Below are 16,689 nucleotides of genomic sequence, written 5' to 3'. Positions count from 1 at the left end.
GTTGTTCAACTCAAAGAACCACTGTAAGTGCTATTTAAAATCAAGAAAGAAAAATCTTGGAGCCTCCACAAGTATATTTCACATCATCGTTTAGTAAAAATCACTGCTTACACCTTTATTATCATTAAGATTGCAACTTAAAAACACTAGCTAAATTAGTTCAGTTCTCCAGGGATTTCTCAATTGTAAAAAACAAAATAAACAGTCCATTATTTGAATATGCTACAGAAAATATTACAGGAGGAAAACATTCAATGGATCACTGAAAATAGCAAAGTTCAAAGTGATAACACCCGAATACTCAGTTATTCTGATCACAGCAAGAAGGAAAAGGAGAGTGAGAATTAACTGACAGAAACAACAGGAACTCACTGGTGGAGTTGCCTTGCATCTGGATGATGCACTTGGACTCTTTGCTGGTCTCTCGAGAATTGAAGGGCCGCACACGGACAGCCACCTTCACTGAGGCTCCCGACATTCTGATGGTCTTGTTATGTATATGCAGTCCAGAAATAAAGAATCAAATCTTCTTTTGAAGTTATGTTCAAGTTTCCTTTAAAAAGAAAAAAATTCCATAGAATGCAGTCAATTAAAAAAAGCATGAGCTAACTTTAGCATAAGTTACTATCTTCTATCTTAGTGCTATTCCTGTTTCCATTTCAAAAAACCTCTTCCCTTCTCTTCCCTTATATTCTCAACAGTAAATTATCAAATAGAAACCAAAGGCCGAAATTTGTTTTCCTACTCCATTATCTCTTTATCATACCTTAAAAATCCCTACAGTTAATAATAAAAAATATATCTGCAAAGTAACAGGCATCTATCTTGCTGTTTTTCTGAATCAATCTTCAGTAACATATAAAACACACAAAAGGTTTATTTGTTCAAGTTCCTTACACAAGTAAATCCCCATCTGCAAAAGGACTTACTACTTTAAAGCAATGCATTGAACTTTCTATACTTTAATTACAGCTTGAAACACTCAGTTATATGATGTATAATTAAACAGTAAAGGACAAAGATAAGCTCTAGCTCGCTCCTTTAACTTCCTCCTTTAACCTACACGAACACGTTCATATGCATCTTACTTGACCTTCATGATCATCCTGTACAATAAGCAGAGAAGGTCCTAAGAGACTAAGGTTCTGTCCTCAGCGGTGCCACCGACTCATGGCAGAATCAAATCACTGCATTTCATACTGAATGAAGCCACAGGCAAAAATGTGAACATTTCTCAGATGAATAGCTTCTCTCCCAACGGAACAAAACAATCACTATTCTGTGAGAAGAACCCACATAAGTGATTTCCACAAGAAACAACAGATCTCAATCTGCATTCTATCCATTATATAAACATCTTCAAGAATCAAACAAAAGAAAAAACTAAAAGAGAAACTTTTGAGTGCAATTATGAGGGAACCCCAACAGAGATAAATACATACATACATACATACATACATACACACATACATACATACATACCAAAAGCCATTCTATCTCATTACCTTATTTTCTTAACAGCATTATCACTATTTGAAATTCTTGTGCTTTGGTACGTGCTATTGCCCACCTCTCACTCCACCAGCACCAGAATGCTCAGGTCTTGTGTGCTAGCACTTAGAACAGTCCCTGATGAAAGAACTCAGAGGAATGAATGATGTACGGTATTTCCCAGTTGTGAGAATTACCTGTTCAAGTCTTTGCCTGGTTTACCGACTTTTTGTTTTTGTTTCAAATGATTACAATATTTACTGATATTAATCTTTTCATATTTTCTGCAATGTTTTTTCCAGTCTTTTCCCCCATTTTATTTTATTTTTTTTAATTTACTGGGTGACAACTGTTAGTAAAATTACATAGATTTCAGGTGTACAATTCTGTATTACATCATCTTTAAATCTCATTGTGTGTTCACCACCCGGAGTCAGTTCTCCTTCCATCACCATATATTTAATCCCCCTTACCCTCAACCCCATTTTATTTTACATTAAACAGATGGTCTTTTTAAACAAATATCAAAAATGTATTGTGCTCACATTTATCAAATGGAAGCTTGGAGCTAATTAACCCTCCCAATTAATAGAGCACGACCTATAGTCAGTCACTAGTTGAGTAGAGTACTTTGCCAAGAGAGAATGAAGCATTCAGAAAGAGCAAGACGGAACACATTTCAACCTCCCAGCGAGTTCACCTTGATACACAGCCATCATCTCAACACTCAACATGTCCCATTATCCTCTCCCCCAAACTAGCAATCTCTGCCCATCTTCCTATTTGTGTCTGGTCCCATATCATAAACCTTGGAGTTCTCTTTGCTTCCTTCTCTTTGAATCCTTTTATTAGCGTTAACATTATTAATGTAATACCACAGGAAAACTTTTAAAACAAATCTGCATTTTCTGTCCCTTCATTTCTCTCATTCCCATCGCCACTGTCCCCATCTGCCCTTAGTATCTCATGCCTAGTGTACTGGGAATAGCGGAACTGATCTTCGAGCTTTAAGTTTTAATTAAACAGGGTTGCACAAAACAGAATCATATGGGTGTCTTTTGAAAAGTATATGGTGATGGAAGGAGACCAGACTACGGACGCTGAGCAGACAATGAAGTACACAGACGTTGTGTTATGAAGTTGTACATCTGACATATACATAATGCTACTAACCAATGTTATCCCAACAAATTCAGTTTTTTAAAAAAGAAAAGAAATAGAAGAAAAGCAAATGAGCCTAAACTCCTCCAGCCTGGATTCAACAGTTCTGAGACAGGCCCCAGGTACGGGATTTTGTTAGTTTCCCAAAGATTATATTGCCAATCTCCAGCTGAGCCACCGCTTTATGCAACTGCTCCACCCTGCAGCAATGCTAGTCTTTCCAAAGCATGACTTTCAATTTCACTTCCAAACTCAAGAAACTTCTCTTATTCCCCAGTGCTTACAAGATCAAGACCAAAGTCAAAGGTAGGCAGGTGTTCGTTCCAGTCAAGCTCCTTTCCCATCCTACCCACACTTTCTTTCACATCGCCTAACAATTTCTCCCCTCCAACCGGCATTTCAATTTCCACTTTCTCCTCTATTTGAGAGCCCAGCTCATCTTACCTCTTCCCAAATGACTACCCAAACATTCCAGGAATCACTGGTATTTCCTAAAGCACTTACAGCCCCAAACACACTGTGCGAACACTGCTATCATTTTACACGACTGCATTCTATTTTGTGCTGTTCGTTAACAGCGTCCCAACGCAAAAATCCTATTCTCTCAAAAATCTCTTTGAACTGGGCTTCTTGAAAAAAAATGGCTAGACGAAATTTCAAGACGATCCTGGAACATGTTAGTGTGACCACAAGCACGAAATCTATCAAAGATGAATGTGGTCGTGGCAAAAGGACACAGGTGCCAATTTAAAGGGTCTCCCACTGGCCAAAGATGGGATAATTATAAGAATACATACATACATACATACTGCAAATAGATTGAAAAACATCAAATATACAAATTCATGAGTTCATAATGACACTTTTAAAAACCTCATTATTCTGAAGACTGGCAAATAAAACGAAAGAATTGAGCACATACCCAGCCTGTATATTCTGTATGAACTATGTTCCACGATAGCCAAATAGTCAACGTAGGCAAGTTCTTTTTACAGAAAAACTGTAGCTAATCAATGCAGAAGAAATGACAGAAATTAGAATGTCACCATTTTCCAACTCAACTGATATAAAAGCTCTCTGCAACAATCATCACTAGCAGCTAAAAAAGCCTTAGCTGAAAGGCTGGTTGATGTGGGAACATTGCAGTGTATGGATAAGGCTGAAAACATCGGAACCAAATTGAACATTCCTAAAACGGGCACCCAGGTGATCTATGCCTCCTGATGTGCTACAATAGGAAATGCACAGCACCACCGAGTAGTAAGTCTTCTAGCTCACGCCCTTAAAAACACCCTGAATAGACTCAAGCTTCAGACCTATCAGTGTCCAGGACATATTGTCATTTAAACAATTTAAATGACACCTGAAAGATGTAATCAGCCAAACCCAGCATTTGGAAAAAGCTACAGGTCAAGTCACCTAGTTTCTTCAAATAGCACAACTGGGGGGGGGGAGGTAATAAAAGATGTGCGTTAGTTATCAACCAAATACAATGATTTTTCAATCAAGAAAATATGTGAAAAGACATTTTTTAGATAATCAGGGAAGTCTGAACATAGACTGGCTGCCAGATGATATTAAGGAATTTTGTAGGGGAAGATTGAAGAAACAAGTTTGCCAGAATGTCAACGATTATTGAATGTTATAGATATGTAAATTTTAAAACCAAAATTTTCTTCTTTTTTTTTAAACTTTTTTATTGGGGAATATTGGGGAACAGTGTGTTTCTCCAGGGCCCATCAGCTCCAAACTGTTGTCCTTCAATCTAGTTGTGCAGGGCGCAGCTCACTGGCCCGTGGGGATCGAACCAACAACCCTGTTGTTCAGAGCTTGCGCTCTAACCAACTGAGCCATCCGGCTGCCCCCAAAATTTTCTTTAGTGTTCTATCCACTAACTAAAATAGACAGTGTTCTATCCATTTAGTAGTGGCCTACTAAAATGCTGAATGCTACTGACTGACTGACAAAGGCTGAAACCTCTCTGGTAGGGTTCACGTAGAAAGTACCGTGCGTCTGCAACTAGGAACCAACACACTAACATCTAACGTCCCCCATACACACACTTTTCAATAGACTGTTTGACGCCTCTACCTACCTACCTATCCTGCCAGCATTTCATTCAACCTAACACAACCAAAGCCAAACTCTCTCCTCCTCCCCCAAACAACACAGCTCTTCTACCTCTTTTCTGTTTCTTTCAACGTCCTCAGCATGCTCCTGTTCCCACAGGCCCAAAAGCTTGCTTCCTCTAGCCATCTAATCAATTGTCAAATTACATGGCTTCTCCCTATAAAATCTCTCTTTCTATTTCTACCACCATTGGCTCTTTTAGGACTTCCATACGTACTTCTCACCTAAGACTGTTAACCTTCTCAACCACTTTCTTTCTTCCTCCCACCCAACAGTACTATACGATCCTGCCTTTCTCATTGACTCCATCCACGCTACTCAAAATTGCCAGACTCACCTTCCTGAAGTACAGGTCTGTTCACTTAAAAATCCTCAAAGTTTCTCTACTGTCTACGAAGTACTGACTGAACTCCCCACACTGGCATTCGACGTGTTCTGCAACATAAGCCACCTATTTACACTAGCCCACAAAACACTGCCTTCCATCGAGGTTCCTTACGCACCACCCACCAGAGGGTTTCCTGAAAGCATCTCATGTTTTTCTGTCCCTACGCCTTTGTTTACATGTTCCCTCCACCCACTGTGTCTTGTTCTGTTCTTCTCAAAATCCAATTTATTCTGTTGGGATCTTCTCGTATGCTACGTATCTCTAAAGCCTCCATAGATTCTTTCCACTTCCCAAACCAAATGCAAATGCTTCTTCATTTAATATTTCTCAACTCACGGACCTTATCTAGGACAAAATAAGTTACTTTACTTATCTCTACTGTAGATTTAAGTCTAAGAACAGAATCTTAGTCATGTTTCTAATCCCCTCTATCACAGGGTCTTGAATATAGTAGTTCACAGGGTCTTGAATATAATAGTTAAAATATTTTAATTGTGGGGCCGGCCCGGTGGTTCAGGCGGTTAGAGCTCCGTGCTCCTAACTCCGAAGGCTGCCAGTTCGATTCCCACATGGGCCAGTGGGCTCTCAACCACAAGGCTTTCAACCACAAGGCTGCCAGTTCAATTCTTCGAGTCCCGCAAGGGATGGTGGGCTGCGCCCCCTGCAACTGAACGGCAACTGGACCTGGAACTGAGCTGCGCCCTCCACAACTAAGACTGAAAGGACAACAACTTGAAGCTGAACGGCACCCTCCACAACTAAGATTGAAAGGACAACAACTTGACTTGGAAAAAAGGCCTGGAAGTACACACTGTTCCCCAATAACGTCCTGTTCCCCTTCCCCAATAAAATCTTAAAAAAAAAAAAATTAGTTGCATTCCTAGTTATTGTGTCAATAGTGATGTCTGAATGGTATTAATAAAAAATAAGTTGTTCCAAAACGAACAAACGAAACAGAAGTCAACTCCTAGATACCGAGAGCAAACTGATGGTTGCTAGATGGGAGGGGGCTGGGGGGATAGGTGAGAAAGGTGAAAGTATTATAAAGTAGAAATTCATGGTCACAAAATAGTCACAGGGATGTGAAATACAGTATGGGGAATATAATCAATAATATCGTAAAAACTACGTACAGTGTCAGATGGGTACTAGACTTATTGGGGGATCACTCCATAAATTATATAAATGCCTAACCACTATGCTGCACACCTGAAACTAACATAAAATAATATTGGGATGTCAATTATAATTTAAAAAATACATAGTCACAGGATATAAAGTACAGCATAGGGAACATAGTCAATGGTATTATAATAGCTCATATGTACGGTGTCAGATGGGTAGTAGATTTGTTGGGGTTGTCACTATGTGAGGTGGGTAAATGTCTAATCAATATGTTGGCTTGTACACCTGAAACTAATAACAACAACAACAAAAACAAAAACCCAAGTTCCAAAATGGAGACAGGAAAAAAGAATAAAATTAATTTAAAATACCTTCCTAATTAAAAAAGCCAACAGTCATTCTTTTTCAGAAGTGATACACACATTTTAAAATTACTTCCCCAAAATTACCTGAACCTAAATATATATTTTTTTTGATTTAACTGTCCCATGGTAAAACTACAACCATCTCCACAAGTGAGCTAAAATTTTATACAGTAATAGGAAATGACAGCTAAGTGGGCTATAAAAAGTGTTCCTTTGTTACTTCCCTTATATTATAAATATAATATTTTATAATAGAGATGTCCATCAAAGCATTACAGCTTCAAAACTCTGATTCTTTTTTAAAATTTACCAACTATATAAATCTGAAATCAAGTTTAAGTTCCAATGAGAAACAATAATTACAGAATATTTTTAAGTTACAGGAAAACAATACTTCTTATAATTAGCATAAAAATATATTTTCCAAGTTTTGAAGAGCCAAAGGAAGAAAGGTAGGTAAGGGAACCATACATACTCTATCTAAACCACTTACACAGCCTCAGTTCTAGACTGTTCTTCTGACCAGTTTTCCTTCCTTATGACAATTAGAAGCATTAGGAAAGCGGAATGGAGCAAAAATTCCAGAAGCATTCACTAGCCATAAAGGGATAAACATTTAATAAAAAAATTTTGTTTAGATCTAAATCATTTTAATTTTTCTAAATGTGTGCCCAATTGCTTAACTTTGATCTTGTGCAATTCTGTGTCTTGAGAGGTCCCCTGGATTATTAGGAGCCTAAGGAGAAGACTAATTCTCGAATTGACCTTTCAGCAAAGTGAGTAACAAGAACAAAATAATACCAGCTTTTTGGTTTGTTTGTTTTTGTAATACCCCTTTTCTATAGAAAACAGCCAGGATTATATTCCTAAAACCGAGGTCAGTTCATGTCCTTAAAAACTTTTAACTGGTTCCACAGCCTCAGAACATAAATCTAAAAATCCCAGGGCCTCCAGAATCTAACCTCCTTTCCCAGTCTGTTTTCATTGCCCAAGTTGATGCCTTCTTCTCCACCACGCACCCTCTTACCACACCAAACGTGCAATTCCGGGAAGCCCAATCTCCTTTCTCAACCTATTCTAAGTTCATATCTTTTGAGGACAAGGTCAAATATCACCCTGAAGCAGGAAACATTAATTCATACCTTCTTCCTGAGCCAAAAATCATACCTTCTTTCTCTTTGTTCCCTAAAAAGGTTGTGTTGATACCTCATTTTTCTACTTCATTCTGCCCTATGATGCTCTCAATAGTTCAGTTAACTCTCATACATTGTCACAATGTTTGTCACAATTGAAAATAAAGTTTAACCATGAAATACAGTCTTTTAAATTAAAAAGTCACACGATTTGCCATACAGCAGCAAATTTACAGTATCAGCAAGCAGTCTATTTAAAAGGTAATCTTTTCCACTGAATTACATTTTTTAAAAAATGAATTATAACTTAAAGAATGAATGGGTACCCAAAAGTAAGTCTGTAACTAGTGAGCCCATTTTGAGATGTTATAAAAATTTCCTTATTATTACAAGTTTTGCATCTCTCAGTCTAATACTTTCCATGAATACCAAGCAGTTTTAGGACCTAACACTGTGTCACTGACGATGGCTATACGTATTGATAAAATGGCCCCCAAAATGTAAGAATTTATTTTTGTGTGTATGAATTACCTGTCTATTCTTGGTTTTTGACTCTATGGATAAAAATCAGCCATGAGCCAAGCTGCAATCACATGTTACAAAAGCTTCTTTCTGCATTCTAACTCAATGCCAAGAATCAGACTGTGCAGGAGTCTCCTGACAGATCAGATTTTCAATCTTAAATGGGGCTAAACTAGCTCATCAGACACCCCAGCTGTTTTCTTTAATCACTATTTAAAATAACCTGATACGGTTTTTGGATTTATTAGACACATGTCCTTCTGTCACTATAATTAAGAAACCAAGGATCCTCCTTTTCACTGGTGACATGATTTTATTCTCATAAAGCAAGAAGTGCATCAAGAAACAACGGCTCCAATGGCCTATGGCTTAAACTATTCAAAATCATACTGATTTTTTTTCCATTTTTTATTTTCTCTCAAAGTTTGGAGAGTTAACACTAAACTCTAGTAAATCAATTCGTTCTAATATCTGAATCTATACCCTATAATTTTATTTTGGCAGATCCACTGGAACTCGGCCACTCAAATGCCAACATTCCACTGAAGTTCTTCCACTGTCAAAGTGGATGGCAACACCTACTCCAGGTCAAAATGAACTCAGCTCAAGCTATGGCGCAGAAATGGCAAGTATCAATCAAAAATTAGTTCAAATTAGGTATGAGTCAAGGTTCTTTCTGAAATCTGGCCATAACTACACCTTGGCAGATACCTGTCTGGGAGTAGCTGACTTATCTGGGCAAGAATGCAGGTCAGACTTTTCCATGTGTCAACGATGTGTCAATCTTGCCACGTGATAAACCAGTACTCAAAGTATAATAGGTATGTTTTCAATTAGGTGACAACATAGAATCAAAGTATTCCACTCTCTCTAAATTATGAGTTCTCCACTGGAATACTCAAGATTTATCTTAATGTAAAGCTACACACCTGAACCACATTAGTCAAAGCCTTCACAAAAAGGACTTTAGTTACTATACTGGAATGTTGTACTCACAGTTTGGAAAGCAGGTGGATTACCTTTTTTAAAAATGTCTTTGAAGAATATTTCTTCCTTTTACTTAAAAACCTGTTGGAAACACTTAGTATGTACATGCTTGCATCAAGGTAACTATAACACCTTTCTCTTAGAATTTCTTTAGAATTTATTACCAGAAGAAAATTTCTCTTGACAAACCATTAGGCTTTCTTTTACCAGAGTGAAAATTGTGTAATTTATCTTTCCCTTTTTACCTTGACTTCCAAAAGTTTCAAAACTAAATTACAATAACCAATTATACAAATTGCTGCAATTTGTATATTTACTTTTTGCTCCTGTTACATAGATTTTTGTTTCTTATCTATATTTAACAGCATCACTGTATCTATATGGTATTTGTGGTGTAAGTTTCTCAAATCCTTTTTACAAGCAGTAAGTGGTATAAATTTAAAATAAAACTTTCCTGTCAATAACCTATTTTGCTATCTAATGTTGGAAATACAGAATGTACTCAAAGTTCTAGTTCCTTAAAAAGAAAAAACAGAGTAAGCCTTTCAATATAAATGAAGTTATACAAAAATTTGTGTTGAATTAATTTGATAGCAGTGTGTGGCCAGAAAAGCAGGAGGCCCATGAGACTGAAACTAGCCCCACCAAACAGAAGCCAACAAAAGTTCAATGAAGAAGGGAAGTGACCAATACTTTCAGTATCGCAAAGGAGTGAAGGGTGCCCCTGGTTTTAGCAGTAAAGGGCTGGAAACCCGAGCAAGAGCACGATAGTGAAGTGGGGGTCACTGTAGCTCGTCTGTGGTGGGTTGGGGAGTAGTAATCAGAAGGCAAGGAAGTGGAAATGCAAGTATCCTGGCTGCTTCCAGAACCTGACTGGGAGAGGCAGGAGAGAGACAGCTAGAAGCCACCAGGAATGAAGGAGGGATTTTTCTCCCTCACGTCCCTCATTATGATAGGAAAGACTTGCATGTTTCTATATTTTATTCAACAGCTATTTACTAGGTGCCTACAACATGACAGGCAGTTCTGAGTCTGGGATAAATCAATGAACACAACAGATAAACGTCCTTGCCATGGAGGAACTTACATTCTCGTAGGGGGAGAGGGGACATTAAAACAGTAAGTCAGAATGTTAGGCGATGCAAAGCATGACGAGGGAGGGAAGGCACAGCCAAGTCAGGGAGATGCGGACTGTGGCGGGGAGCAGTGCTGCGCAGGTGTGACAATGAGGTCAGGCAGGTCTCTTGAGGTGGTGACATTACACAAGGACCTGACGGAAGTGAAGGAGCAGACTGCAGGGCTAGAGTGTTCCAAGCAGAAGGAAGAGTCAGAGCAAAGGCCCTACGGGGGGAATGTGCCTGCTGTGTTCAAGGAACTGTGGGGAACAGTCAGCAAAGGGGAAGAGAAGTAACCAACAGAGCAAGTCCCTAAAGATCAGAGAAGGCAGTGACATGCAGGACACAGGCCAAGGCATTAGCCGAAGTCAGGAAGGGTAACCTTTTCTCTAAGACTGGAGGAAAGGGTAAGAAAGAAGGCAGAGCCGTCTGTAAGCAGCGGAAGGGGAAGCTGAGGGAGTTCATGCCCTTTTTTCCTGTAAGACAGCAGGTGGGTTTTACGCCAAGCATGGGGCAGTGGGGCGCTTGCTTAAGTGGAGATTTTAGAAAAGCCACTGTGGAGAACGGGGGAGGGAACTGAGCAGAACTGCTTCAACAGACACCAAAGACAGGCTCTGGGGAGACCTAAGACTACACGTTACTGGGCACTACGTCTGGTGAGGTTTCTCCACCAGAGATACTGGAGGGTATGGAGGGTAGGAATAATGCGAGGCTGGCATCCGCATAGAGGGCCTTGGATAATAAAGAACTAAAACCTGCAAGTGCTAGGAAGAACAGAGCTGAAACGATGCATCCCCGAAGTCGCAGCTGCATCCCAGAAGTCGCAGCGTAGAAAAGGAAGACAAAGAAGTAGAAAGTGGAAGAGGCTGATGGTCCAGGAGACTTGAAGTGGGAGAACACACAGAAAGAGACTACAAAAGTGAGAGCTGTAAATTATCAGAGTTTAAGATCTGAAGGCGAATCTGAGATCTTTGGGTAAATGTGAGGGTGATGACATGTTAGATGTGGCCACAATACTGAGTCACTGGAACAGAATGAAGCCAATGTTTGCTTGAGCTGAAGTCCAGGAATTTTAAAGTTAAGCATAGTTACAAAGTAAGTTCAGCCAGCACAGATAATAAGTATTATATGACAATACAAAGGGGGAAAAGGCTCGGACTGAAAATCATGGAAACTAAACTACCACGGCTTGGGCGGCAGTGCACTAATTATACCAAAACGGAAGAGCTGGAGTGAACCTTATTTTACCAGATCTTCACAAATTGTAAACTGTAGGTTCCTTGAAGGTAAACAACTACATCTCTACATGCACTCTCAATTAACTGGTAATGAATGCCGTAAAAGGGAGCATAAATGAATCACTGGGCCATTAACCAAAAAGCTCAACTCAGTGAGAAGGCCAAGGCACCTTTTGCAGGTTTTTCCTATTACAAGCACATCTGTTTTCACTTATCTTCTACAATGAGCTGCACACACAAAAAACTGTAAGAGTAGGTATATTTATTCACACACTTTTATAGACTCCAGAAATTCACCAGTATCTGTTCCAACAAGGCCATCTTTCAAAGAGAACTACATGAAGTAGATATGCTTATACCTTGCACTTCAGAGCCTTGTGAAATTATATTATCAGTTTACAAGACCAAAGGGATATGCTTACTCCTGCTGTGATTAGCAGCCTGGGAAGGGGTTTACAAAAAGAAGGCAGAGGCCCATTGTTGTCCTTTGTACTTTTGTATCCAGGACAAGACCATAGCAGGGAAGTGGGCTAGAAAGCTTTGGCTGTGGAGACTCTGTTGGCACCCTTCTTGGGAGTTTATTCTCTGCACAAATTGAAAGCAGGAAAGAGGAAAGAGAGAAAAAAGGAAAACTGCATTCGTATCTGCTCTTGAAAAAGAAACAGTCTGTTCCAAGCCTTAGAAGCTGTACTTAATTGGATAAATTTTGGAAAAACATTCATCAGAGCAGACCTGCACAGACTCATAAAATCTTGCCTCTAAATCAGATTCACAATCAGGCCTGATTTTACCAAATGCTGAAATTCTATTTAACCACAATTCTTAAGACCTTTTTTATTAATCAAGTAACTTTAAATTTTTTAAACTTAGAAATATTTCTTCTTAATTGGGGTATGGAATTTAAAAAACAGACATTCTGTATTTCTCTCATATTAATGTAATACAAAAAAACCCCCACTAGTTTCTGTTGTAGCCATTTTTTATTCAACCAAGTCTGAAAGGAAAGCCTAATGATAAAAACAAAAAATAAAGTGTTATGGCTTTTCTTAGAAAACCCTATCAGAAAATTTTTTCAATTTTTCAATTTAAGAAGTTGTAGGAATTTCTTCATTAAGAAATGGAGTTTGAATGAAGGCAAAGAACACAAAGAAGGCAGGCATGGCACTCTGCAGGTCCTGTTCACATGTAGGATGTAGGAAAAGACAGAGTACAGGCTCACGCGGAATTCAGTTACCGATCATACCCAGATCTGCTTCACAATGCCAACATGTGTGCAATTTTCATATTCCACCCTTCAACAATACGTTGAGAACTCGTCTCATAATCCAACAGCCATACCGCGTTCATTAGAAAGCATCACCGCACTTAGAGAACACAAGCTAAGTTTCATGACTAAGCTAAGCTGACAAAATGCCAGCCTCTAAATGAAATATCCACCATTATATCACTTGTGAAGAGCTATTCGCATGCAGTCACCATACTTCCACCAGGCTCGCACAGGCCCATCCAGGACACAAAGCAACATGTTCCGTGTAGCAGAACAGCTGCCCAAAACAGTAAGAGACATGTGAGCAAGGGATCTGTTGACAATCTAATTTCAGCTACCTCAGATTCCACAAAGATGACACTCCGCATCCTCAGTGACACTGCTGCAAGCCTCTCCCACTGTCAGAATATTCCAGTTTACTTAATCACTGCACGCTGAGCTACTTGGAACATCGATCCATCCAGTGCAGTATCCTGAGGCCTCCACACTGGTCCGCTGGCCTTGGCTAGCCTCAGATCTGCCTAAGTACCGGAAAGGCATCATCAGGCCTGTGTCCACAGCACTGGCCATGTCAGAGGAATATGGAAACACAGTCTTTCACCCCAACAGGGATGGAATCTTGAAGACACGTTACCTTGGAAGCTCAGTGAGCAGCAAGTCACCAAGGAGAAAAAGTGATTCTGGAGTTCCATTCTGGTGGGAGGGCCAGGAATACTTTGTGTTGCCTGAACAATGACTAGCTTGCCCGCGCAGCCTCCCCACCCCCACAAGCCGGTTTCTGGTGTGGCCAGTCGCCCTGAAAGCTGCCAGGGCTGACACTTGGTGCCTTCCAGCAATCGGACTTGGCTCCTAAAGGATTTGTCAGATCATCCTCCCAATATGGCTGCCAGAGTCATCCTGGGCGGCCGAGCCCCGAGCCCACAGCAGCCTGCTTCACAGCTGGCCGGCCTCCAGCAAGCCCCCTCCCTCTCCGTCGCTCTCCTCGCTCTAGTCCTTGCGCTACTAGAGTCCGCCCCCCTCCCCCTCCCGCCGCCACCTGACGCCCTTTCCTGCCTTTACCTGGCAAAGGGCAGAGCCACATTCCTAGCCAAAGCCCCGATGCCAACCGTAATTGGGGAGAGACGACGGGGTAAATAAAAAAAGGGTGGCTTTCAAACGGAGCAACGCCGTCTCCACAGACCTGTAATGTGCGCAGAGGGCCCCGCGAACCGATAGACAGCGGCGGGCCTGCTGACCGCTGGGCCCACCCGGAGCCTGGCAGCTCGAGGGAAACGGAGGGCTAGTGAGGGGCACTGCGGAGGACCCAGCAGGCGGCTGGACCCATGCCCGGGGCTCGCTGCTGGCCCAGGGAGGGCCCCCCACTCCCGAGGACGAGGCTCCCCACCCCACCCGGTGCCCCGGTGGGGCAGCGCTCTCAGTGCTCGCCGCTCCTGCCCCGCCCAGCGCTTCCTCTGCTCGGACCCCGCCCGGACCCCGGCCCGGCCGCCCATCCCCCCCGAGACGGGCCACTCCCCAGCCCGGAGGCCGCAGCCGCAACCGCCGCTCGCCCCGCTGCCCGCCTTACCTCAGCCGCGCTGCGGACCCACAGGCGGGTGCACCCGATCAGTAGGCGCCGCGGTGCGCGGGGGCACGGGGGGGCGGGCACCGACGCTCCTCAGCGCGAGCAGCGGCCGCCACGAGCCGCAGGGTGGCGCTTCGCAGCCCCATCACGCAGCGGCCCGGTACCGCATCGAGGGCCGCGGAAGGCCGGGGCGAGACGACAGGGCGGTGGTGGTGGCTGCGGCCGGCGAGGAGCGGCTCAGACTCGCGCTGACGCCTCCCAGGATCACCGCCGCCTGACTACCCCGCGTCGGTCCTCGCCAACCTCTGCCCGCAGCTGCAGGCGCGGGACACCGCCCCAAGCCCAGCCGTCGTGCGTCACTTCGGCCCGCCCCGGCACCCGTGACTGACGTGGACAGCGACCAATCGGAGCTCAGAGGTCGAGGCGGCAGGCCAATCGCAGGGCGAACTGGAGGGGGTGGGGATGCAGTCAGGAGCTGCGGAGACACCAGGGCGCCCCCTGGTGGCCCAGAAGCCGGCGCGTGTGCGGGAGAACGGGGTGGGTAAAACCCGCTCCCAGTGTCTCCTCCCGAGCGACTCCCGAAGGGTGTTAGGCGGCAGCGGCAGCGCCTGGCCAACCGGATGATCCGCTTTGTAAGGGGACAAAGCCTGGGTAAGTGGGGCGGGGCAGGACTCCCCCAGTCAACGGCGGGGCAGCTGAGATGAATGTGGGAGGCGGTCGAGTGTGCAATCATTGTCAGTTTGGGAAACATCTCTCACATTGAAGCCGCCGAACGCGGCGGAGTCGGAACTGAAACACGCAAAGGGATGAGTGTATTCTCCCGCAGAAGGCTTACTGGCCTATTCTTATCGAGGCAGATCACAACACCTCCCACACGCCACCTTGGGAAAAAAGGCAGAATGAGTAATGGAAAAGCGTGATTTAGTGGGCATTCAGCTTGTCTCCTTGGGAGACCGAGTAAGGGCCGTGAGTAAAGGAACAAAATGCTTTGTATTGCCCCTGAGTTAATGAACCGAGCTCCCCTCTGGGAAATACCCTTGAAGGAGGGTGATTGGAATTCAGAAACCCGGAGAACACAAGAACTCCAGTAGCGATTTTTAAAAATCAGATTTAGATTCAGCTCCAAAGAAAAAGCCCAGAACGACTTATGAGCGATCCAGTTCAGTATTTCATAAAATATAATATTCAATGGTTATGTGCAATTATACCAAGCACCGTTATTTTATAAGGTTGTGAAATGCTTTTATATTTACAAGCAGAAATTGAAAATAAAATCGGATTTCCCCCCTGACTTCAATACAGTGTTGGGTGTAAAAAGTCACTAAAACATCAAAATTAATTTTCTACACTAATGATTTTGGAAAATCTCCACCCCACTAAAATCCTCATACTCTCCATCCAGTCAACATTAATTGAACATTTCTCATTTTATTTAGAATTTAAACTCCACCTACCCAGATTTGACATAGCTTACACTGCAGCATACAAACAATAGCATTAAAATTGGAGTAAAATTAATAATAATGTAATAAAAGGCTGTAGGGAGGGAAGCCTTATGAATAAGGGGAGTGCATAGAAAGAAAAATAATAAAACAAAGTCAAGGGACTGTGCTACCATTGAACACAAAACTCAGTTCTTAGCTTCCTGAAGGCCAAGACACAAATGAAACTACAGTGGGTTAGTAAACAGAAGTTCATCAATTCATCAGGAGACTTTTTCCCAGCTTGTAACTCTTTGCATAAGTGCTATGATAAGCACCATGGAGAGTTACAGAAAAACCTAGATGGTAGTTAATATTGTTTGAGCTTTCAATGGAGATCAAACTAAAAAGAATCTAAAATAATGAAGGGAATGCAGTGGCAATCAGCACAAAAGCACAGAGAAGGGTCACTATAGGCAGATAAGGCTTTTCTTGGTTTCAAGGCCCAAATAGCTTGCTTTACCTAGGCCTTTTGCCCCTCTGACAGATGAAGTCACTCTGTAGAGCCATTGAGTTTCTCAGATTACAGATTGTGTACAAAGGCATCTCTTAAAAGTAGTAAAGTATTAGAAAATTGAATTTAGCCATGGCCTGGGAGAGTTATCCCTGGAATACAAGGAAAGAACAACATGAAAATATCTATTAATGTGGTACACACAGCCACACACTACCACATCTTGTCAAGTTTCTAGATACAAGACCAATATACAAAACATCCAAAGTGT

General features: G+C 42.1%; 1 protein-coding gene across 19 annotated transcripts in view; it reads right to left on the bottom strand.

The window, feature by feature from the left end:
- KIF1B (kinesin family member 1B) overlaps nucleotides 1–14,841 on the bottom strand; it is a 130,570-nt gene extending 115,729 nt beyond the window's left edge. For 8 of the 19 annotated variants that reach the window (XM_074334067.2, XM_019746684.3, XM_074334069.2 and 5 more), the window contains exons 1-2: nucleotides 14,487–14,813; nucleotides 373–553 (exon numbers count right to left, since the gene is read on the bottom strand). In XM_074334067.2, the coding sequence (XP_074190168.2) occupies nucleotides 373–478 (106 nt within the window). In that variant the 5' untranslated portion in view covers nucleotides 479–553; nucleotides 14,487–14,813. Of the gene's footprint in view, nucleotides 1–372; nucleotides 554–14,486 lie in introns of all 19 variants that reach the window. The other 11 variants (XM_074334065.2, XM_019746682.3, XM_074334072.2 and 8 more) reach the window with 4 other exon arrangements.
- Between the last annotated feature and the right edge of the window lie 1,848 nt (nucleotides 14,842–16,689).

Source organism: Rhinolophus sinicus, chromosome 14, assembly GCF_057876585.1.
Source record: "Rhinolophus sinicus isolate RSI-liver-muscle chromosome 14, RSI-T2T, whole genome shotgun sequence".
In the NCBI taxonomy this organism is placed as follows: Eukaryota; Metazoa; Chordata; class Mammalia; order Chiroptera; family Rhinolophidae; genus Rhinolophus; species Rhinolophus sinicus.
This window is presented reverse-complemented; position numbering and strand designations above follow the sequence as displayed.